General features: G+C 44.0%; 2 protein-coding genes and 1 long non-coding RNA gene across 4 annotated transcripts in view; 1 reads left to right on the forward strand and 2 right to left on the reverse strand.

Annotated features, from left to right (window-relative positions):
- The window catches only part of LOC135262717 (uncharacterized), a 28178-nt gene extending 13076 nt beyond the window's left edge, over positions 1 to 15102 (reverse strand). The window contains exon 1 of the long non-coding RNA XR_010332308.1: positions 14862 to 15102. This is a non-coding gene — a long non-coding RNA (uncharacterized LOC135262717). The remainder of the gene's footprint in view (positions 1 to 14861) is intronic.
- Positions 13983 to 18197, forward strand: nudcd2 (NudC domain containing 2). Its single transcript, XM_064349872.1, has 4 exons — positions 13983 to 14561; positions 15832 to 15880; positions 16727 to 16878; positions 17149 to 18197. The coding sequence occupies exons 1-4, from the start codon at positions 14373 to 14375 to the stop codon at positions 17227 to 17229; spliced, it is 471 nt and encodes a 156-aa protein (XP_064205942.1). The 5' UTR covers positions 13983 to 14372; the 3' UTR covers positions 17230 to 18197.
- Positions 18034 to 23482, reverse strand: ccng1 (cyclin G1). 2 transcript variants are annotated; one of them, XM_064349869.1, is made up of 7 exons: positions 23273 to 23482; positions 21733 to 21996; positions 21117 to 21367; positions 20688 to 20766; positions 20256 to 20354; positions 19748 to 19961; positions 18034 to 19612 (listed from the first exon to the last, which is right to left on the reverse strand). In XM_064349869.1, exons 2-6 carry the CDS (start codon positions 21994 to 21996, stop codon positions 19770 to 19772), a joined length of 885 nt encoding a protein of 294 aa, XP_064205939.1. In that variant the 5' UTR covers positions 23273 to 23482; the 3' UTR covers positions 18034 to 19612; positions 19748 to 19769. The 2 variants fall into 2 exon arrangements, with proteins under 2 accessions (XP_064205939.1, XP_064205938.1); XM_064349868.1 differs by having other exon boundaries at positions 18034 to 19625; positions 23273 to 23481.
- Positions 23483 to 23759: the final 277 nt, after the last annotated feature.

Consider the following 23759-nt stretch of genomic DNA (forward strand, 5'->3'; position numbering starts at 1 on the left):
AGAATGCATAATCTATGTCAGACTCTTTAATGTGTGATTTTCCTGTGCTCTTTAAAAGAATGGTCACGTCCCTGAGCAGTTGCAGAGAAGTGACTTTCGGTCGGGCAATAAACTAAATTTTCGCGATAAAACTGAGAGAGGACTACAAGCCGGCGGGACGTCGGTAAACAGTTGGGGGCCGGACCGAGCGTGTGCCAGTAGAATCTTATTTTTTCCCGGACTGCGCTGCAGAAACCTGACAGCCAGATTATCTTAAAGGCCCAAACCTGAGACTGAACGTGTTTTATTTGTAGCGTGGGCTATAAAGGTGTTCGTCTCCCCGTTGATCTGTCTGACTGGGCTCTCGCATGTCCTGTGTATCTAACCATGTTCCAAGCATTTAAAACTGCAGCGAACACGCATACAGACACCATAATTGGTTGAATCCGTTGTCCTTGTGCTGGGCTAAAACAAAAACCTGCACCTACAGTGGCCCTTTTAGGATAAGGTCCCCCCACCACACACACACATACACACACCACTGCACAGAGAATGCATGAGCAAACACAGGAAATACATTTTGATATAGGAGTACATTTTTATAATGTCGCACAACGTATATTTTTCCACACATTCTGTTCTGTTCACTTTCGTCTGCCGTGTGTGCGACGCGCCGGTCTTGCAGCACCACGTCCTCTCATTATATTAAACAAAAAGGCCCTTTTCCTCTGCGTGTCATGAATTACAACTAACGACTCCAGGGGGTTCGGATCCTTCCCTCAATTGACTCACAGCAACAGCTCAAAGTTGCTCTGGAGCTGGTTGCAGCCAGAAGAGAAGGGAGTTCATCCTCGTGCTAACTGCACACTTGAAGCGCCGTTTGCAGTCGCAAAGGTAATAAGTTACGCGGCAAATCAAAGGAGGAAATTTTTGCTGACGGCAACACTTTAAGAGTCCCCGCTGTGCTTAAGATGTGCTTATATCAGAAGAGAACGTTCCCTTGTCCTCCCGGCTTTTCCCGAAAATGCCATTTTCTCCCGTCGCTATTTTCTTAAAAGCTTGTGTCATTACAGGTCGGACAAAGATGGTGCCAGACATTACATTGTTCGGGAGTAATTTTAGGATCACTTCAACATGACTCTGTTTTAGGTTTAAAAATGTTTCTTTTATTTGTTTTTTTCGGTGGAAATTTAACTCTGCAACATTTTTCATTGTGCGGAATGACCCAAAGGACAAAACACATTTCTCTTACTGAGACCCAACTCGCAAAAATTTATAGTAGGTATTTTCTGTGTGTGTGTGCGTGTGAGTGTGTGTTTGAGTAAGAGTGAGAGTGTGTTTGTGTGAGTGTGTGTGTGCGTATTTGTGTATGTGTGTTTGTGTGATTGAATGAGTGTGTGAGAGTGTGTGTGTGTGTTTGTGTGTGCGTGCGTGAGTGTAGCACCTTCCTTCATCCATTCACATGATAATAACAATATCTATGCAAAGGTTTTGAAGATACTGACGGAAAAATAAACTCTCAATCAGGTGCACGGTAAAATAAAAATGCATTAAAAAATTTCTCACATAATTGGAAAATCATTTCACCAGCAGACAGTCACCTGGGCATGACTGCAAATGGAAATCTACCTCCGGATAAATACATTTTCTGCTGATGAATACAGATTAGTGCACTGAATACAAAAGCCAGTTGGGGTAGTCAGCCAAATAATATGAAGCCACCAATATAATCTTCCAGCAAAAAAAAAAAAAATTTTTTTGTACATGAGTGGACTCAATATTAGTTTGCTCGGTATTATTTAGATTAGCATTTAGATGCATGCCTATACGTGCGGAAAGCGACCCGTTGCGGTAAGTCACGGCGCTACTTAGCGGAGACAGTTTTAATGGGAACGGCGTGGTGAGGTGTTCTGTCATCGCAGAAACACTCCCCAGCTGCCACTCGAAATAACCGAGCTTCACGAAGACCACTTAGGGGCTCTTTGTGATAAAAATAAATTTAAAAAATGTAAAAAAGGACACGTACCAAGTGTTTCCGACGCAAGTGATTACTGTATGTCGCACTGAGCAGTCTCTGCGCGATGACGTGCAGTAGCCAAGGAGAGAGATCGCTGGAGAGCATCCTGGTTGACGTGACTAGTATGGCAGGCCCTTTTAACATAGGGATAGTGAGCCGTTATAATCGCGTGCCAGACAACCGCAAGCCTAGCCGTTGTCTTGTCGGTGTATTATGGAGATTCCCCTGTCGTCTCAGTCAATCTATTGTAATATGATCGTGGCAGATTGGCTAATTAGGCTATACTGGGATGCTGAAAGTATTCCTCAGCAATACACATTACATTACAGGCATTCAGCAGATGCTCTTGTCAGAGCTGAGCGACTTACACAGCTTTTACATAGCATTTACCTTGCATCCACTTATACAGCTGGACATATACTGAAGCAATGCAGGCTAGGTACCTTGCTCAAGGGTACCATGGCAGTGTCCTACCTGGGAATTGAACCATGTGACCAGCTCCATACCCATTATACTACACAGCCGCCCTCAGTACCTGTTGGATCTGAGGCCCGAAACATACCCTACGTAATGCAGTCAGTTCACTTGTAATCTTCCGCTTTTACGGCAGCGAATTTGCAAGGATTTTGAGCGTAGCGTTGCATTATTCACACCGTTAAATAAACGGCCAAACAAAACGGAAACAGGAAACTGTTTGAAGTTTGCGCGCAACTTCAAAAGAGGGCTTAGCCTTAAACCCTGAATAATGCACGTCGTGCACATTTGTGCGCATCTTTCAACACCCCCCCCCCCCCCGTCACTCAGGGGCTGCTGGGTGCTGAGTTGGCATGAACTCATTTCTTAATGACCACCGATGAGCTTTGAGTAATAACATAGATTTAAATCCCCCTCGTCCCGGGCCCTCCCCTGATCTGGGCATTTTCCGCACAAATTAAAAAGCACAGTTTTGACCTGTGAAGCTGTCCTGCAACCCAGTAATAAAATAATATTTTATCACATTGGCTAGCTGTCCATTCTAGTCCAAAAAGGGCCATTAAAAAATGTACGGGAGTGAACGATTTTTAAAAGAGGTATGCGGGATACATTGAGGGGTTTATACTTGGATACACAGGCTATATATATATATATATCCTGTATATCCAAGTGTATCTACCTGGGGCTTATGCTTGGATATCCAGGTCTTATTCTGTCAGTTCAAAATGAGGCACAAAACACACTGGTTCTGCTCATCGTCTCAATGAGATCTCTTCAATTTTACTTTCTGTATTAGACCCGATACCAAGGGTGTCCAGTCTTTAATCCAAAAAAAGACCACTGTGGATGCTGGTTTCAGTTTCAACGACACCCGATTCAACTCATTAACTAATCACGGTCTTCAATCAAGACCTAGACACGCAGAATCAGGCATCTCGGTGTTGGGCTAGAACAAAAACCTTCGCCCACACTGGCCCTTTCCGGGTAAGACCTGACACCCCTGTTTCGGCAGGTTTAAAGGCGCCACACGGGGGTATCACGGGTAAAACCGCACCGCGCGGTACAGCCCGAGTCATCTGCTTTTCAAACCGTCTCTCCACCGTCCTCCTGCGAGCGCGCTGATGGGGTTTGGACAGGCTGGCCTATTACAGTGCGATATCTAATTGCGCTTGATGACTCATAAAAACCAGGCCATCCCGTGAAAATTTCAGCACAATTTGACCCACATCACATCAGCATTGGAGTTTAATAAGCCGTCGTATTTCTTTTTTTTCTTTCTTTCTTTCTTTCTTTTTATTAGACGAGAGCTGCCTTTCCCCCTCCACCACCTGGGAAGGTGTTTTTTTGCCCCGAAACAGAGCACACCTCACTGAGGGGCACACGTAACTCTTCTGTTGTGATGCTTCGATTTTATATCAGCCAAACATAAATCTCACTGCTTCCTCGGGCCAAACTCTAACAAGACATCACGGAATTCAGTCGGACAGAAAACCCTGCTTAGCCGGAGCAACTGATGCCAGCCCTAGCCCTGGGGTCCTCTGCCAAGGACTAATAGTCCACAGGAACTGTCAACTTCCTGTGGACAATGGCAACAATACAGAGATTACCCAGAATACACGTAGGGGTGTGGAGAGAGCACTCTTACCTGACTGGGCCCCATGGGATTCTGGGAAAAGACAGAGATGCAGCACTACAAACTGGACAGGACACTCCTGGGGGGTGGAGGGGTGAGGGTGGTAGGTAGAGGGGATGCCTGGCTGTGCTACCTCTTGCCTTCTCGAATTTCACAATTCTCAGCTGCTGAACTCACAACATAGTTTATAGTGAAATGCAATAAAGACAGAAATATGGGTCTGGAAAACAAAAAAAGACCCAGCAGGAGCTGAGGAGGGAGCTCTCAGGATTCAGGGCCCCTGGCGTTTCAAAAATAAAGTTCTACCTGCGAGCTGAGTATCGATCAACCGTCTCTCTCTCTCTCTCTGTGGCGCGAAAAGAGGACGGCAGGATTACCATGGACACGAGTGCGTTTGGGAGGGAAAGTAGGCTGCGCTGGAGGGGGGGGGGGGGGGGGGAGGCGGGCGGGCGGACGCGAGCTCAATGGAGCACACACGGAGCGTCCATTTGGACACCTGATCCCCCGTGCAGAGCGGTAAACAACGTCACGGCCGTTGGTGCTGGCGGCCCAGACCCGCGCGTGTCACACAGGGGCGTCACACAGGGACGGCCCGCGGAGGCCTCGCGTTTCGGGCGTCCAGCGAGCCGCGTGAACAGAGAGAGCGCAGGAGAGGTCCCAAACACGCCCGCGCACGAACCGCCAGGGTCTTGGCGTGTCCCGTGCGGGGGATCGCATTTCGAAGAGCGAGCCCTGCAAGCACAGCAGAGAGAATCTGCGTTCCCCTCGCGAATGCGCTCAAGAGCCCCGCCCGTTTCCATTGGATACTAAGCGTGAATTTTACAGGACTTCATGCACTATTTGACTTTAGGTAAGCCGGACAGCGGTTAGCGCCGGTACCGCGCAAGGAGGAGGTACCGGGTTCGAGTGCCGATCGGCCGGACCCTCCCCGTGTGGGGTCTGCACGTTCTCCCCGTGTTCGTGTGGGTTTCCTCCGGGCTCTCCGGTCTCCTCCCACAGTCCAAAGACATGCAGGCTCCTGGGGCTCTCTTGAAAGAGAGATGTCGGTCTCAACGTGACAGCTGGTTAAATAAAATTCATTATTTAAGGCAAACGGAAGCAGTCGTAATTAAAAAGAAAAGAAGGAATAGTTGCATTAAAAAGACAGCCACTCCCACATCAATAGTTAATAAAAGAGTCATCGTCCAGGACTTGGTAAAAAAAAAATAATGTGACACCACCTTTCTCGAGAGGAAGCATTTGTGTGGCCATTTTGAAATTAATTTAAGTAAAAGCAATTACTCACAGCGCTCCAAGGTAAACAGGAAGGCAATGTCATAATGGAAATGTAGCGATCGATTAGTAATAAACTACGTCTCTAATTCAGCTGTATCAGCATCGGATAATGGATGAGACTGAAGGTCAGCTGACCACGTGTCATGCAGCCAGTTAAATCAAGCACTGCGGTGTCCCAACACCCTATCAGGTGATTTTATTTATTTTTTGTTCACTAACTATACATTAGTAAAATTGCAAGGACCTTACATCCTGCATGTCATTTAATCTATATTTGTGGACCATAATTTCCAATGTTCCACAATATGAATGTATAATAATACATCATAAGGATGTGTCATTACACAAACAATGCAAACCACAACCAGGCATGCATAAAACATCGTAATGTCTTTCATGTGCATTTTGACAGCAGCAGCCATGAAGGTCTGCAGGCCCAGGTGAGAAAACCTGCAGCCGGTATCTTTCACCTGCAGACCGGAACAACACCACGACTCACTGGCCTTCGATGCGAGCTTCTGGAGGAGAGCAAGGGCAACTTAGCACCTGGGTGGAGGTGGAGTATGAATTATTTCACAGCTGGGGAGAAATGCACAGAAGGTCCTTCAGGCTGGAGCCAACATCCCTCTGGCCTCCTCCCCCTTCCTCCCCCTCCCTCCCCCCGGACGAGGAAGACAACCGCAGCCAGCGGAACGCTTCTCCACCAGCTCAGTTCCGCGTTCCACGCGGAATGCTTTCAGCTTTAATTTGCCCAGCTTAAGATTCCTCGAACCTCCCATTAATATTAATTCCCTTTCGCGTCCCTTGGCGTGTTTTTTTTTTTTTTTTTTAATCTTTAATTTAGTTCAGAGGCACCGAGCATAATGCCAGGATGCTTCTTAAACCGAATGTACACAGATCCTTGAGCACATCTCCAACCTGGGAATCCTGGGTTCAGTATTTTCCACCTTGCTTTAGAGCTCCAGTTAATCAGCAGTCATCAAACGAACGCTTCCAGCTGGCACAGATGCTAGGCTCATATTAAAGGCAAGGTTAAAAAGGAGGGTAGTAGTATATAGTCAAACCTTTTTATTACAGTAAATTCCTGCCACGCATGCATCAATCTGTGAGTCTGTCAAACCCCTTGCTGGGATTTCTTAGCGAGGTTGTGGGTCCTTGCAAAAGAAATCTTCTTTAGATTTTAAAGCTTTTTGTGCTACTTGTGTGCTTAGCAAGATGACCTTATCCAGCTACTACCCATTTCTCATGTGGTTCATTTAACCAACTTGATATTTCCTGAGACAATTCCAGGGAGATATGTTCCTCAAGGATCCACGAGTGGAACATGAAACCATTCAATTTGTCCTACAGTATTCCTTAACTACAGTAACATGTCGGCAGCCCTGACAAGCAAACAGAATAAGCAAATGCACACAAACACATGGGTGGCACGGCGGTGCAGTGGGTAGCACTGTTGCCTCCCAGCAACAAGGGCCTTGGTACAAAAGGCCCTGGCTGGGGCCTTTCTGTGTGGAGTTTGCACATTCTCCCGGTGTGTGGGTTTCCTCTGGGTACTCCGGTTTTCCTCCCGCTGTCCAAAGACATGCAGGCATTAGGTTAATTGGATGGTCAAAATTGCCCCTAGGTGTGCGAGTGTGTGAGTAAAGCGGGTATAGATAAGGGCTGGATAGATACAAACACATTTGACACCCGCATGAGATCTCATCGTGAAGATCCTGACCCCAGGTCTACCGCTCACCTAGGCCGTCAGCCTCAGTTTGAGTGAAAAACGGGGAGGAGCCTCTGTGTGAGAGAGGGGAAGGAGCCTCTGTTTGTGTGAGAGAGGGGAGAAGCCTCAGTTTGTGTGAGAGAGGGGGAGGAGCCTCAGTTTGAGTGAGAGAGGGAGAGGAGCCTCATTTTGTGTGAGAGAGGGAGGAGCCTCAGTTTGAGTGAGAGAGAGGAGGAGCCTCAGTTTGAGTGAGAGAGGGGGAGGAGTCTCAGTTTGTGTGAGAGAGGGGAGGAGCCTCAGTTTGTGTGAGAGAGGGGGAGGAGCCTCAGTTTGTGTGAGAGAGGGGAGGAGCCTCTGTTTGTGTGAGAGAGGGGGAGGAGCCTCAGTTTGTGTGAGAGAGGGGGAGGAGCCTCAGTTTGTGTGAGAGAGGGGTCGGAGAGCCATATTCAACAACAAGCAGAAAGCAAATTGCCTTAGCGGCGTGTGACTTAGAAGACTGCCTCAGTCGGGCATCGTGGAGCCTGTACGCAATGCAGCTCAGAGTCATTCCGCTAGTTCCCAGCATGCCCTTTGGTAGAACCTTCCAGAACACTGCGGAGTGTTTCCAAACAGTGTTGGCGTTCCAAAAAAAAAAAAAAAAAAGCTAAAACAAAAAACACACAAATCTCTGTGGTAAAATCTTTTGTCCAAAACCACAGGCCACGCCCCGGGCAGGATTATTAACAACACAGCCATACAGGGTGCTGCTGTTAAGACTTCACAAGCTGTCTCCCAAAAACTTTAAGAACTTTTTTTTCTTTCTTGCTTTTTTGCTGCTGGGGTAAAACTGTCCCAGAAACGACTCTGATTTTAGAAACAGGATCCACTTGCATTTTAGGCAGAAAAACTCTTATTTTTTTCTTCCAGGAACACTGCAGAGGACCCGGGGTGAGGTGCAGTACTAAGCACCTTCAGAAAGGTTGTTCTCAGTGCATCATATGTAAATCAAGAGGGGCTGGGAAAGAAATTCCCCTTGTGAGGGAGGGGTCGCGATCGTGGATGGGGTGGGGTGGGGGGGTGGGGTGGTTGGGAAGCAATGGACACTGTGTGGATTTTTACAGTAAAATACTCCACTGTTAGAGTATATGAGTCCAGTAGGGACCATATTTACTCTGCAAGAGTTGGTTTAACATTTTACTGTCTATTTATGTACTGTGCATCTCTTTTCTTCCGCTCAGAAGAGGTTCCCAGATCCACACAAATAGTTCCCAGAGCACAGGCCCTCCAATATTTAGAGTTCCAGCAACAAAATCTGCACTGGTTATACTCACAGAATATTTCTACATACTGAGAATGTCAGTAGACTGACTGCAGGAGAAATGTAATGACTCTGCTACGTAACTGTTCAATTTCAGTCGTGAGAGTTAATGCAAATAATTTAGCCAAATATATCAAAATATCAAAGGTCAATGAGCCATTCTGGTTCCAAATTAGTTCTGATTCTCTGGTGTTTCTACCACACTCAAGCCAACCACATACCAAACCCCCCAAACCCCACCCAACCCCACCATCCCAGCGATGACCTCATTTCCTTAACTGAAAAATGCTGAGGTCATGGCTAAAATCAAGAGCGTTACACCAAGGAGTAGCGCGTTAGCACCTCTTATTCAAGGCAGCTTATGAACTTCCCTGTGGCCAAAGAGCTTTTCTTCACCATTTCTCACATAAAGCACTCCGCATACACGCCATAATTTATTTGAGTCAGCCAGTCAAAAAAAAATAAAATAAAATAAATATATATATATACGTAGAGCTCACATAAGGCTGTTTTTTATTTATCTTTCATGGCAACCCATTTCTAAGCAAATAAAAGGAGAGGGGGTGTGAGAAATGTAAATTAGCTGAGCTCCCAGCCTCAGGCAAAAAAAACAACAACAAAAAAAACGACATGAAATATGTTGAAACTATTATATTAGTATTAAAACACATTGATGCGGGCATAACAGTGCGTGTTAAAGTAATTTCTTATTTTGTCTCTGATCATTTTCATAGCATTTGTTTAAAAAAAACAACCTTTAAAAAAAAAAATATGGGTCAGCTGGGAACACCAGGCGTTTCTCATCTACAAATAGACTCACAGCAGCAGCAAGCATTCAAACTACAAAGACGCTGAATAAAACTCCTGCTGAATTCTGGTTTTTAAAAAAAAGAGAGAGAAACTCTCCTATACTTCATAACTTCAGTAAAAAAAAAAAAAAATGCTCTGCTCTCGAAATGAGGTTACGGTACCCCAAGCTGTCACAACTTTTTAAGGAAGCGCTACGCTAATTCGAACGCTCATGTAAATTTCAGGCTTTTCAAGTGTAATTATTAATGCCTATCTGGACACACAAGGTTAAAGAGTGTCCTAACTTAAACCGTGCTCTCCGGTTAATAGCTGTGACCCTGCAGGGGAGGATGTAGCACTCGCTGTGGAAGCCATCTTCTGAACACTTCACCACCCCTTTACCTGCTCTGGCAGCGCTTCAGATCACACACAGAATCTGCTCTGACGATTAAAGCCACTATTTGGCGTTTTTGCGAGCTCCACACCGAAGACCTCTGCACCAGCAGCCTGTTCTTTATTTTTTATCATGTTACAACACTGCCCCCTAGCATGAAAACAAATATCGCAGGACTCAGGTTCTTCAACAGAGGAAAATGTACCCTGCAGGCCAGGGGTGTCCAGACCTATATGAAAAGTGTCGGGTGGGTACGGGTTTTTGATTGTTTCATTACATTACATTACAGGCATTAGCAGACACTCTTGTCCAGATCAACTTTATATTCATTACATTGATCCATTAAATGTAATGACTATATATGCTATCCAAGCTACTTGATGCTCTCATCCCAGCGTTAGAGGTAGTAGTTAGGACACTCGACAGCCAGGGCGGTTGAAGCACCTCATGCAGACGACCTCCTGACTAACGCCTCAATATACGATATTCTGACAATGCAGGTAGTCTTTGCTCAGGTAATGACAGTATCCTACCCGGGAATCGAACCAGTTCCTTACCCATTATACTATTAGGGCGACATAGCTCAGGAGGTAAGAGCGGTTGTCTGGCAGTCGGAGGGTTGCCGGTTCGATCCCCACCCTGGGCGTGTCGAAGTGTCCCTGAGCAAGACACCTAACCCCTAACTGCTCTGGCGAATGAGAGGCATCAATTGTAAAGTGCTTTGGATAAAAGCGCTATATAAATGTAGTCCATTTACCATTTTACCATTTACTACACTGCCGCCCAGCACTGCAAGACCTGATTTAACTATTCAACTTATCCCGGTCTTCTTATCAGGACCTCGATGAGCAGAACCAGGCGTGTCAGTGCTGGGCTATAACAAAAACCTGCACCTGTGCCGGCTCTGTTTGGATAAGACTGGACACCCCAGCTCTTGCCACTGCTCAACCTACCATGCTTGTGTAACTCAAGGCCGCAATGGTTGTGTGTTAACAAAAACATAACATTCCAGGGAAGGGTCTACATATTCAATTCAATTTTATTTTTATTGCGCTTTTTTACAGAGAACCGTCACATAGACGCTTTACAGAGCAGCAAGGCAAGAGACAGAGCAAACACCAGGCCTGAACCCCCAAATAGCAGGTACATAAAATCTCCCCCCAGTGGGGAGAAAACCCTCAAAAAACCCAGCTATTGAGGGGGAGCCCATCCTCCACTGGCCAGCCTGGTATAAAGTAGGCGTATGATATGTAGGCGTATGATACTGAACTGTGTCCTAAGACACATACGTAATATATTAATGACAAATTATTATTCAATATGAGAAAGGGGCTGGATAGACAAAGTGAACAGTTACATAAAAATGACATCCTTCCTGTAAGAATATCCTGGGAGCGGGAGGGAGTGTTGGAGCAGAGAAGCAATACCGTGACAAGAAGATTCCATGCCACCGACAATATCACGCATCACATTTAAATGCTAATGCAGGCATTTCGTGTAAATAAAAATAGCGTATTTGTCCATGAGGACGGTGTGCTCATGATTTCGCAGGGTTGTTACCTAAGGAAATGAGCAGAATGATATTATCTGCGGTTGGCATTTCTACGTGTCTTCCACTCTGACAATGTGCCAAGTCGTATCACTCAGACACTTGAGAGGAAAATAAATAAATGTTGGTTATATAGGACATGCTCTATAAAAAAAACGGAGGGGAGGGGGAAAATGATATTATTTTCAGGAGAATTCATGTTGAGAGAGCTCACTGACTTGCAAATCTCCTTTAAGCATCAACCTCTTTTTTGTGTTATGGCTCCCCCCAGTGGTATGTTGAGATATTTCCCTTTACCCATATTGAAATTTGTATGGAAAACAGAAAAACTGGGAGGGGAGGGAGGGCAGTCCAGTCAACAGTCCCAGAGGAGCGCATAAATCATTTCCGATGCCTAATTTCGCAGCAGATTGAAAGGTATCCACAAAAATCTGCAGAAAATGCGTGTGCTTGTGAGTCCCCTCCCAAGCTCTACAGGAATATTTTGGAATATTTGTCCACTGCCAGGGGCCTAAACATCTTTTTGAGGTAAAAGCCACCATGCAGCGGAGACCAAGATTTAACATCCTGTCAGTACGTATTACACAACGGACTGCCGAAGTGGCGGGGCCTTTGAGGCTGGCATTGCACATCAAGACATCCATCACGAAGAAAGGGGCTTCCGACACCTTTTAACTGCAGGCAGAGGGTGCTAAGTCTCGCACAAGGCTCTTCTTCCCCGATAAGCCATTAAAAACACATTAGCCCCGGCCTGACTAGACGCAGGGCCGTAGCTTTTAAACGCGCGACGCAACCGGCTCTGACAGGATTTGTTTTGGTCGGGCGTTTCTTGACCCATAAAAGGCTACGGCCCGTGCTAACGTGCTAACGAGCTGTAGTTTGGGGGGGTCAATCGAAGGAGCATCAGCCATGTCGTTGTGGCCCGTAGCACCAGCAAGGCTGATCAGCTGAGCGTGTGCAAGACTACAGGAGCACAGCGGACTGCCATGTTGTGTGCAGCTTGTTCCTTTTTAAAAATAAAATTAAAAAAATTTAATTTACCAGGTTTTTCATTTTTCTCCAAAACTGGAACGCCTTGCTGTATTTGTTCTTTTATTTTTTTTTATAATTTGGCGACTGACATGGGGCTGAGGATGTCCAATTCCCACCCTAATTTGGAATGGCAAACTGTACACAGCCATGTTCGGTTTGCACACCGTAACAATTCCAAACAACCTCTAATCCTGTTACTTTAGCAAAGCAGGAAAGCACAGCAAGGTGAGTGGGAGTGTCCTACATTCGACCCAGCAGGAAATAGATCCGTGTGATTGGAGAAATGGCCTTAAGAGGCCGTTTTAATAACGATTGGCCGCATTTTCCAATAATGAACACAAACGCAACAATAATGAAACACAATCTGTGGTGTGCAAGACAGGTGTAGGCCAGGCTGGGCTTATGTTAACACACATTTTCCAGGCTCTGTCGCAGAAGTCTTTCAAACCATCTTTACACAGTCCAGAATACCGATGAAAGGCAGTCACCAAAACCACCATTTGTGTGTACCAAGCTCAGGCAGCAATAAACGTAGAAGGTTTTAAAGCGTTTTTACGTGAGCGTTGTCCATTTTTTCCCCCACTTTTACATGCACGACAGTTTCACAGACAAAGCAGCAGCATGATTTCTATGATAAAATTAAATGTCATCATGAGCCTTTGCTTCGGATTTTGTCTGATGGTTGGTTCAATTTTTCTTTTCTTTTTTGTTCAGCCTTTCCTGGTTGCAAACGTTGGAACACTCCTGCTGTTCAATAACGTTGCCATCAGCCATTTGGCCCACTAATAAAATTTTGGATAGGACTGTAATTGGGCCAACTGGATCACATTTACTGTGATAATGCACAGTACTCTCTCTCTAAAAAAAATAAAATAAAAAAATAAAAAAAACCACCCTGCCTTTTTTGTACTGTGGTAATGTTATTGCAACATGGTACAAGATACTAAAAGTTCAGCTCCTTCCAGCTCTGACAAGTAATGCTCTGTGCCTCTGCTTTTATTTATGTTATTCTTGGGTTCTGTCTTTGTGTTGCTATGGGAACAAACTCCCATATCACAGATGTTTTAGTCCCATCGGTGTAAAAGACAAGGTCGGGATTTTATTTAGGGCTTCAAGCACCTGATTGACCAGAGTAGTTGCTCTTGCGCAATGAGCTCCAGGAGACCGCACCAACCGAAGACTACCCTCCGTTAGCCAATGCTACGGCTAATGCTACTGGTGCTACCGAACTCCCAGCCACAAGGACAGCCCAGTCAGGTCAGGATCTGATTCCAGACTGACGTGCATAAGTGCAAAAAGGCACAAGATGAACTAGTGCTTTAACAGCATGCGCCACCAAGGGAAGCCCAGAAAGAAAACTATTTATAACATTGGAATATTTTTTTGCAAATATGTTTTTAAAAGTGGTTCTTCAAATTAATTGAGGCCATATCAATTATGTTTAGATACAAAACAAATACCATAGGCAATTACATTAGATTACCACCACTGAACACAAGCCCTTACTGCTTCAGCAATATAATAATAATAATAATAATAATAATAATAATAATACTTGTCCATCCTCTGAGAAGAAGACATGGATCGGCTTATATTGCGAACTAAATTATTTAAGGTCAGTGAATCTGTGTACCTCCCATCCAGAACGATGGCCCACAATTTCTACCGGAGTTAAAGGTGCGCAAATTCGCTGACATTCACATATACGGAACAGCTATAATAATCTTTTCAAATATAATATGGAAAGATTAGTGCAAAAAAACCACCCATACTCATAACCATAGAGGGTTCACAACGTGCTGTACGTATGACGTATGCTTGCGACGTACTGTGTCATGGCGTAGCACGCTCTTTGGCGTCAGACCTGCCAAATGTACTGATCAAATCACTCAGTAAATTAGTCGTGTAAATCGGGCATAATATACATTTGGAAGTTTCCTCCAATACTCAGTGTGATATCATAAAACGCGGAAGGATCTGTCATGGAAATAAATAAAAATCTAATGTAGATATTGAGTAGCCTGATGTCCGGTAACCAGCGAGCTAGCATGAAATATAGTCTATATAGTTAGTAGCCTACCCGTTTATTTTCTGCAACGTTCACACAGTGCTTAACTAGCTAGCTAGCTGCCTAGCTAGTTAAGCTAAGCTACCCATTTGTAGGATTTAGCTGCCTAGCTAAAAGCTAACTAAATTACGAGCAAGGAGTAACTTATTTCCGAGCAATGTCTGTACATTTTGAGGAAAGAAGCGGCATCGTCCCCTGTCAGACACCATGGGGAGTGTGGTATCAAACGATGGAAGAAATTTTTATTGAAGTAAACGTTCCACCGGGGACGTCTGCCAAAGAAATAAAGTGTGTCCTCCAGAGCAAACAGATACAACTATCTGTAAAGGGACGTGAAATATTGAAGGTAAGGATCCACTAGCGAACAAGAAGCCATGTGGCAGCTATCGGATTGTGGGACTTTGTTGGATAGCTAGTCTGGTTCTATATCTGGTTAGTCTCGCAGCTAGTATCACACCAGCTAACGTTAGCAACAAAGTTTGGTTCAAGTTCAGTAGGCTACCATTCGCCATGTAGCTTTAACCAACTTTAGGTTAGCTACTACTTTATGATAACGTCATCTTAAATCTGTAAAAACTCAGTTCCTAAAATCTTTACGCGTTCTGAATACTGGTACGAAAACGATGCCTATTAAACTTTTTCTTACCGCCGTGTAACTTGGTCCTGTGTTTCTTCATCGCAAAATCATGTGGTCTGAATCGTGCCTGATCAATGAGTGGCCATCGGTGATGTCATCAGGCATCAGGGGTCTGAATCCTTGGTAAAACTGGTATAAAAACATTTTTTTAAGTCAAGCTATACACTATCTAAACGCAAATCATAAGTATTCTCTTCTCAGAAAGCATAGCATTCTGGGTGTCAGGTAAGTTAAACTGGGCCATAATTTTAGAGGCCAACCGATGTTTGACTGGTTATAGTAGGCGATAATCTACGACCCTGTTTTAAATTATAGCACAATCGCAAATTACCGTCAAATGTCCACATTCATTGAAGAAACAGATGAGCGCATGTTAATTTGTGGAGGAAAAGTGTAACATTTGATTTGCTAACAAATTTTATCATTGAGCAAAAAGCATTTGTGTAGAGAGGTAGTGAGTCTGCATATTATTGCATGTGGGTTTGGCTGGTGTAAAAGATGGCCTACATTTTCAATAAGAGGGTCAGGTGGCTATGATCAGGCTACTTTTTGCGCATAACATTTTCATTTAATTTAGATAGTAACAAACGGCTCACTAAATGCTTTGCAGCGTCTGGCGCATGTATGTTGCGTCATCATAGCAACCATAATCTCCATTTATTGGTCAATACGAGCAAGTCTGTCGATAATCTTTGAACAGGTCGGCTGGCTGTCAGAAGCTTCTGTAGATATCGAAAATATTCTTCACTGCACACAAAACTGTCTGGGCAAATGGAAACCTGCACAAAAGCTGAAAGTAAAAGTGTACTACTGTATCCCTATCCACTGAGCCAATACTGAATACATCGGTTAAAAAAATATATTTAAAAAAATTTCCATGATCTGTCAGTGAATGAAAGTATTGATATCAAGAGGACACCTGCTGCCTGTAAATTCAGGCTTTGTTAACAATAACTGTCACCTTGTTCATGTATTTCAGGGGAAATTATTTGGAACCACTGTTGCTGACGAGGGAACTTGGACCCTGGGTGAGGGGTACAATATAACTGCATTGTAAACTGTGATCCATTTTTTGATAAATTATGACCCATTGTGACCCTTAAAGTTAGACGTAAACTCCAGAACGGGTAATTGGTGTGCTGCAAACTGCTACCAAGACTGACTTTTACTTGATCTGCAAAGGACAGATTGGTCCAAATACCCTATATGACCAAAAGTATCAGGACACCACTTGGTCTGGGGCCGTTTTTCATGGTTTGGGCTAGGCCTATTAGTTCCAGTGAAGGCAATGTCCCCGGGCACACAGCAAGGTTCATATAGAAATGGTTTGTCGAGAAAGGAGTGGAAGAACTTAAGTGGCCTGCACAGAGCCCTGACCTCGACTCCACGTTTCATTGCTCTCTAGTGACCCCCACTGGTCGATCAGCAGACCTCTAGACTGCATCTGAAAGGTCATGCTGACTCATAGACCATATAAAAATAGTGCCGACTCCACTTTATGCAAGTTTAGCAGCAGGCTGTGGCGTGAGTAGTAGTAGTAACCCCACTATGTTGGAGGATACCTGTGGATGTCTATACGGTCCCGGGTTGGCTGTGGGGTTCGAAAATGAATGGTTCCACATAACCGGACATTCCAAATTATGGTGGGAAATGGATATATGCAGGATATATCCATAGATAAACGGGCACCAATATATTTTTTTTGAATGGCCCCATGTTAAAAAAAAATTATTTGGATTTACATTTAATGACCCACAGAGGAAGATAGAACTAAACTGTCTTTTACCATCAGTGGGTGGGTAGAACCAGTTGCATTTGAACAGTGCACGTGTGTGATGCATGTGAACACTTTCTCATAAGTTCTGTCCAATCAGAGGACAGGAAGCTGATCCGCATCGTGCTGATGAAGACGAACCGGGAAGCAGGGAACTGCTGGCAGTCTCTGCTGGAAGGGGAGTACTGTGCCAATGCCTGGGTCCAGGACCAGATGCAGAGGAAGCTGACTCTGGAGAGGTTCCAGAGAGAGGTAACACTGGCCGGGATTCAATTAAGACTTACCTTCTGACCTTCTACTGTACATACAACTGCAGTTTGGAGAGTATGGAAATCGGTAAAACAAACTTGGCAAACTAGGTTTGTGATGGAAAAAGTAACATTTAACGTGTACCTCTAAGTGAAAACGAGACATTTTGATTGAATACACTGCTCTGTCTTGTTACTTTCGGGCTGAACATTCACAGCTTAGTTAGGATGCTGCAATAGTTATTTAACTAAAAACAAAAAACTGCTCCTACAGAATCCTGGTTTTGACTTCAGCGGTGCAGAGATTTCTGGGAACTTCGCTGGGGGTGGGCCAGACTTCTCCAACCTGAAGTGAAGAGACTGGCTTTTAAGATCTTACACTGGCCGCGACTGGGGGAGGAGTTGAGCGACAAGACTAAAGCAGAGATGCAAAGAAGTCTTTCTTCCGCCGCCCCGTCCCGTCCCGTGGGAGGAATTAAAATGTGCCCCAGTTCTGAACACAGCCTGGAATCTTCTGCCATGGAATTATTGGAGTGTTCTGTGAAAACTTTTTTTTGGTATACTTGTGGGTAGGGGGGGGTGCAGAGGTAAGGTTAAATATGCATTTCAGACATTGAGTCTCAACTTCACGTTAGTTCAGCATTACGTGCAAGTCGATCAAAGCTTCATTTGTAGTTCCAGTACCACACCACAAGCCTTGTGGGGAAAACAAAAGTTGGCTAATTCTGTAGCCTTTTCAAAGAGTCTTAAGGCAAAAATGCACCCGGAGGAGGAATAATGCAGGATGTATTTGTATTTCAGACGCACGTGTCCAGCATAGCAAGCTCAGGTTTAACTCCTCAGAATAAACTGATTCTATCTAATTAAAATGGTTATGTTTTTTTCCCCCAATTTTGGAGTGGGAGAATTGTGTACATTTTCCATCAGTAGAGCCATATGGCTTTTTCAAAATTCTTTTTTGCACATGAAAAGAATGCGTTTTAAATGACAACTCCCATTTGTATAAGATTTGTTGTTACCCTTCAAACTTGACAGCTGTAACATGCACATTTATGCTGTTGCTCTACCACCTGCGTGTCACTACCTGTGGATTTGCAATAAATGGCTGTTAAAAGGTGAATAAGTTGGTCTCATTTCTTTCCTAAATAAATCAAAACGATGCATTTCAACATTTTATTGAAAGGTCAAACTTGAAAACATACACCACCTATTAGATTGTGCTGCACTTCACAGTTTACACAAAGCTTCCAATTCTTACACAACACAATCACATTTCTTGCTCAAAAACAAGAAATTGCCATTTGTATTTCTTTTTTTTCTTTTTTTTAAACAATCTTGGGTCATACTTCTACACAGAATAAAATGAAATAAAAATACCAAAGTTTTATATTTGCCAAATTTGTTTGGGCTTCTGCCCATTACCAGTATTGTTTTTGAATGGACATTTTCACCACTGCAATTTACCTCTGAGATAAATCTATTGAAAATCACCGGTCATGCATAACACATCATATACAGTATCCAAATTCTTTTCAACAAAAAACTTATCAAATGGGTGTACTGTGCCCTGTGAAACTAGTGTAAACAAAGGCATGTTTTAACATGTTGACCATCTTGAACATTGTATACATTATGAGCTTTTGCTAGTAAGAAGAAAGCCACAGTTAACCTTTTTAAGTCAGCTAAAACTGCTTTTCTATCTTCTTGGTGTCACACAGATTAATGACCAGATTCTCTTTGATCACGACACCACAACATCGTTACGTTACCGAAACGACCACACAAAAAAATAAAAAATAAAAGAAAGGTTTTCATTACCTTGAGTTGGAGTGTGCATTTCTGATAGTTCGGCGACCTAGGGTGGAAGTTGAGGGTTTTGGGCCCGATTTCTTGGTTCCATATTTTTTGTATTCACAAAACCCCTCTTCCTCCTCTTCCACATAGTGGACTGAGGACCTAGGTGGTTCAATACTTCATTGCTTTAAACCATCACCAGTGCCAAGAACTGTTTAAAGCAAACATGGCTCCGATAACATCCACGCACACACACACGCACACGCACACGCAGGCCTCCACTTACTGAAGACGCATTCCCAGGTGTGGGGGGTCACACACACTGTGTAGGAACACTCTTCATTCGTGAAGGTTGATAAATAGCTTTTTCAAAGTTTCTTGAAATCCTTGCCCGTTGTTTCATCACATTATGCTTTTTTAAAAAAGAAGCATCATACAAGGGAATAAGGGGAAAGAACCGTCAAAATAAAAGTGCAAATTCATCAAAGTGAGGTAAGGATATGCAAAAAAAAAATTTTAGGGGCAGGGCTGCCCAACCAAGTGCCTGAATATCTACCGTCCTGCAGGTTCATTTCAACCCTAACTTGGCACGCCTGATACTACCTATAGCAGCTCAGCTGGATCTCTAGCTGTTGAATGAGATGTTCTCTTTTGTGTGTTAGTGTTGGAGTGAAAACCTGCAGGACAGAAGATATCCAGGAACAGCGTTGGGCAGCCCTGTTTTAGTGAGTTTAAATCATTCATATACTAAGGTATAACAGTACAAGCTAATATTAGTTTAGCCATTACGATAGGATCTAGACATTTAAACGAAAATCATCATTTTCGGGGAGGGGGGGGGGGGGGGGTTAGGATCAGTTCATGTTATGGGCAAATCACACGGTCATGCTCTTCAATTTCTCATTTCCCAGAAGCCTTTTCGTTGTCGAGTGCGATTCTTCATTCTGAAGTGATCACCTAAACAAAAACAGATACAAAAAACATGTTTTACCACATATTTCATGCACACACACACTGTCCACCATCATCAGTACAGCTTTCAATCCCCTGTGCTTGTATTTGCAGTGCAGTGTGCTTACCTCAGTCCTGTTCTCTAAACTCCTAAGATGCCACTTCAGGGATGGTTGGGAGATGGGCGATCTTGTAGCAGCTGCGTTTGAGCTGTCTAGCAGTCCTGCCGGAGATCATCCACCTCAGCTTGCGGCCGCTCGTTCTGGAGCACTTCGTCGAGGAGTACTCCATCAGGCATTTTCCAACCAGCTCTCTCACGCAAACCAGGTCCCCACTTTTAATCTGAGAACAAACAAAAAAAAATTACCTTTTGAACCCATTCTGGTTCAAAAGATTTCTGATACAAACTGGACACGTAGCTAAGCTACTACAGAAATAGCTTCTGCACGTAAGAGGGAGACATTTATAGTTCCAGGTCAACGTTTTGCATGAAGCATATACTCCCTGTACTGCATGCCACAGTGACAGGGAGTATATCCCTGATATACAGCCCACTAGGTAAACATGTCCTTGCTCATATCCTGTTACCCAGCAAGCGTGCTGTGTGACGGACAGCTCCACGAGACGCTCACGTACCTGGGACTGCAGCTGCAGGGTCTCCAGGGATTCGCTCAGCTCACACAGGCCCTGCTGCTGAAGCTCCAAGGCCAGGATCCCCAGCGCAAGCAGAGACGGCTGTTTTTCCGAAAAAATTAAATATAATAAAATAAATATACAAAAAAAGCTCACGTACAGCACATGCAAGGACACAATGATTCCATTCTCTGGCTTACAACTGGAATAACGACCACAACGGCAAAATTCTAGAACATTCTAGAACAGCGGGGGCAGCGAGGGGGCTTGTACAACAGGGTCAGGTTTGTGGGGTTTTTTTTTTTTGTTGTAAATAATAAAACAGGCATACAAAATGTACCATAAAGGCACCAAATTGTGTCCACGAGCCCCAGTCCAAAACGGGCGGTGTCATATTAGAATAAAATTCTGAATAGTAAAATCGCTACGACGTACCTTTATTTTAGTGAATGCGAAGCTGGAGTGACAGGCCTTCAGCTGAGCCTCCAGCCTCTCGATGTTCAAACTCCTCTTACTGCGCGGAGAAAAGCAGCACTTAAGTGTACAATTCCAACTCAATAGCACAAACAGCAACATAATGAAGCGGTTACACAACACTAACATATTACACAACATAATAAAGCACATCTGTACAACATTATAACATATTATACAATACATACTAAAGCACAGTTACTTCATATCTGCCAAGCACGAGGTATTTGCCATTAGGACTTCCACCTGCTGAATCTACAGAACTACCGTTCTCCCAACACGTTGAGATTTCCGTTCCCCCCGCCCCCGGTCCCATGGGGAGAAGCCCGACTGAAAGCACACGCATGTGGAAAGGGGGTGGGGGGAGCGTTGTGGTCTAGCCTCTCTCACCTGTCCGGGTCCAGCTGCGGCAGGACGAACGCGTGGTAGAGCCGCAGGAAGTGCAGGGCGGTGGGGGCCCGCACCTTCCAGCGCAGCTTCTCCAGGACGATCTTCTCCATGCGCGTCATGTCCGACGCCGTGAAGCGGCTCTGGCTGATGCGGATCAGGTCGGCGGCCGCCGGAACGCTCTCCTCCTCCGACGACTTGGCCGCGATGTAGAAGCAGCACAGCCCCACGCACGACAGGTGCTTCGGCTGGATCTGCCGGAAAGGAAAAGAATTCAGCTTAGGTCCGGGTGGAGCGCTAAAACATTTTTCAAAGAGGGGGGAAACAGGATGCAGAAAATTGAGTCTCATTTACCAATTGTTAAAAAAAAAATTATTTTATAAACAGCACTAACAAATTTTGCCAGCGTGATTCCACAACGCCACCTTAATGTAATGCGTGTACAGCAAAAATAGCTCCGTTGGCTCCCTTGAGTTCACAACTCAAAGAAAATAAAGGAAACCATTTTTAAGTCCAAGTAGTTAATGTGCCCTGGTCATACTCCATTGGCAGTGCTCATATGACGTCTATACGATGTAAATTTATAGAGCAAGTTCGGCTACATTTTTGAAAGACCTACCTTCATCACTGACAAGAATCGATCCAACAGGCTCACTGCCAGGGAGAAGGTGTCGGCACAGAAGCCGAAGAACCGCGTCAGCGAGAGCAGATCTTTCACTTCAAAGTCGCGGAGTCTCGCCGTCATTCTCAGGCCGTTCTCCTGCGCCGACTCGATTATCCTCAGTCCGTCCAGCTTGGGCTGGTACCGGGTCTCCTGGTCCAACAGAGCTTTCAACTGGACGGCGAAAGGCACGTCCTCTGGTACTGGTATTGTATCAATCATCTACAAGAGCAGATTGTGTTTTTTTAGTCCTATTACAATTTCCTCCTGTTTTAGAACGAACCAGTTTATTTGAACAGCTGGAAAACATCGGATTTTTTATATCTTAAGTTACCTAGCTAAACAAACAAAATGTAACTAAGCATTTCTGTAGCAGTTCTACTAAGCTAATTTCAAATGAGTCACTTGGAACAAACTTAAAATTCCTTTAATGTTTCTTAATGACATACATCCAATTTCAGTAAACTTGTCAGATATTAATAATATAATATAAGACAAATAAGAGCGTCTGCTAAATGCCTGTAATGTAATGTAATATTATGTTATATAGCCTAGTTAAGGGACATCAACTCGCAAGGTGCTGTTGAACTGGCAGTTGAGAATAATTTATTAGGTAAACTAAGTAAATGAGTTTATTGTCGGGGGGAAGTTTGCAATGAGATATAACATTAGCAGTTCGCAAACCGTCATACCTCTGCCAATGATAATTGTTTAGCTATGCATTTAAGCAACTGCGAACACGCTAACAGAACATGCTAGCAGAACATGCCCAGGCATGCCTCCTCCTGCTCATACTAGTCTAGACAAGTTACATACAGCTAGGCTAACGTTCAGGCCTCAGCAGCGAAACAGCGGTTTCCCCGTAGCTGGCACCAAAAGTCACAATTTTATATTCGCTTCTTAAAATGACAAAAACATAACTGACTTAATAACCAATACAATTGCTGAGTTTAAAACATAACGTTAGACTACACAGAACAACAGGCTTAGCAAATGTTACGAGAGAATGACGAGAGCGCTTCTCTCGGGTTGTGTCCGGGCATGTTCTCGGCCACACTGAAACAAACTGAAGTCCATCTACGCTGCAGTTCTCTGTATATTTTAAGTCTTCAACGTAATGCATAATAGTTTGTCGGTATATTGAACTTACTGAAAATAAATAATGTTAATAATTAATGGCAATTGTTTTGAAAACTATTAGATTAAGTTGACTGATCTCTAGATCAGCAGTAGTTGCTAATACAACCGTCTGTCACAGTCAAGGTTAGCTACACAGCCAAATAGACAAGGCAGCTAGCTAGCTATATCGCCGCAAATTTATCATAAACCGTAAAAAAAAACAGAATATCATCCAACTCGCTATAACTAACGGTTTCAAATTTCTGCAACAATTGCTAGCTAGCGAATAGGCTACCGGTTAATGTTAGGCGTTAGCTGAACAACATGGTGGCAGATGGATCATATGACGTTAGCTAGCAAGCTAGCAAATTTAAATTACCTTTTATCCTGGCCGTCAGACAAATCTGTTTGCTAATAGCAGGTATATCCAGCAGTATGGGGTGAAAACTTTGAAAAAGCTGTATCGTTACAAAAAGTTTATACTTAACATAAATAACTATAAAAGAAGACTTAGAACTAATAACGGTTTAAGCAGATTTTGATTTCCCACCAGGCACACTCCGCACCCTTGGTTGAAAACGGGGAGTTAACGGATCCCCAGCTATATATATGAGACATGATCCAATCCAAAAAATAGCCTCTGAAATACTCCACAGCCTAGATTTGTAATTGGACCACCCTCAGCTATTCCACTGCAGTCATTGGTGTTTGCTTTGCCGAGGCGGGACAATGAATACGTCACTCTACTTGCAGGAAAAAAATAGCTGTGTATCGCTATGAAAAAAAAAGAAAAAAAAGCTATGTATCGCTATGTATCTTCACTTCTGAGTTAAGAAAAACGGGCAATATTGATGTAAGCGCCTTTT

The sequence above is a fragment of the Anguilla rostrata genome, chromosome 9, assembly GCF_018555375.3.
Source record: "Anguilla rostrata isolate EN2019 chromosome 9, ASM1855537v3, whole genome shotgun sequence".
Classification (NCBI taxonomy): Eukaryota; Metazoa; Chordata; class Actinopteri; order Anguilliformes; family Anguillidae; genus Anguilla; species Anguilla rostrata.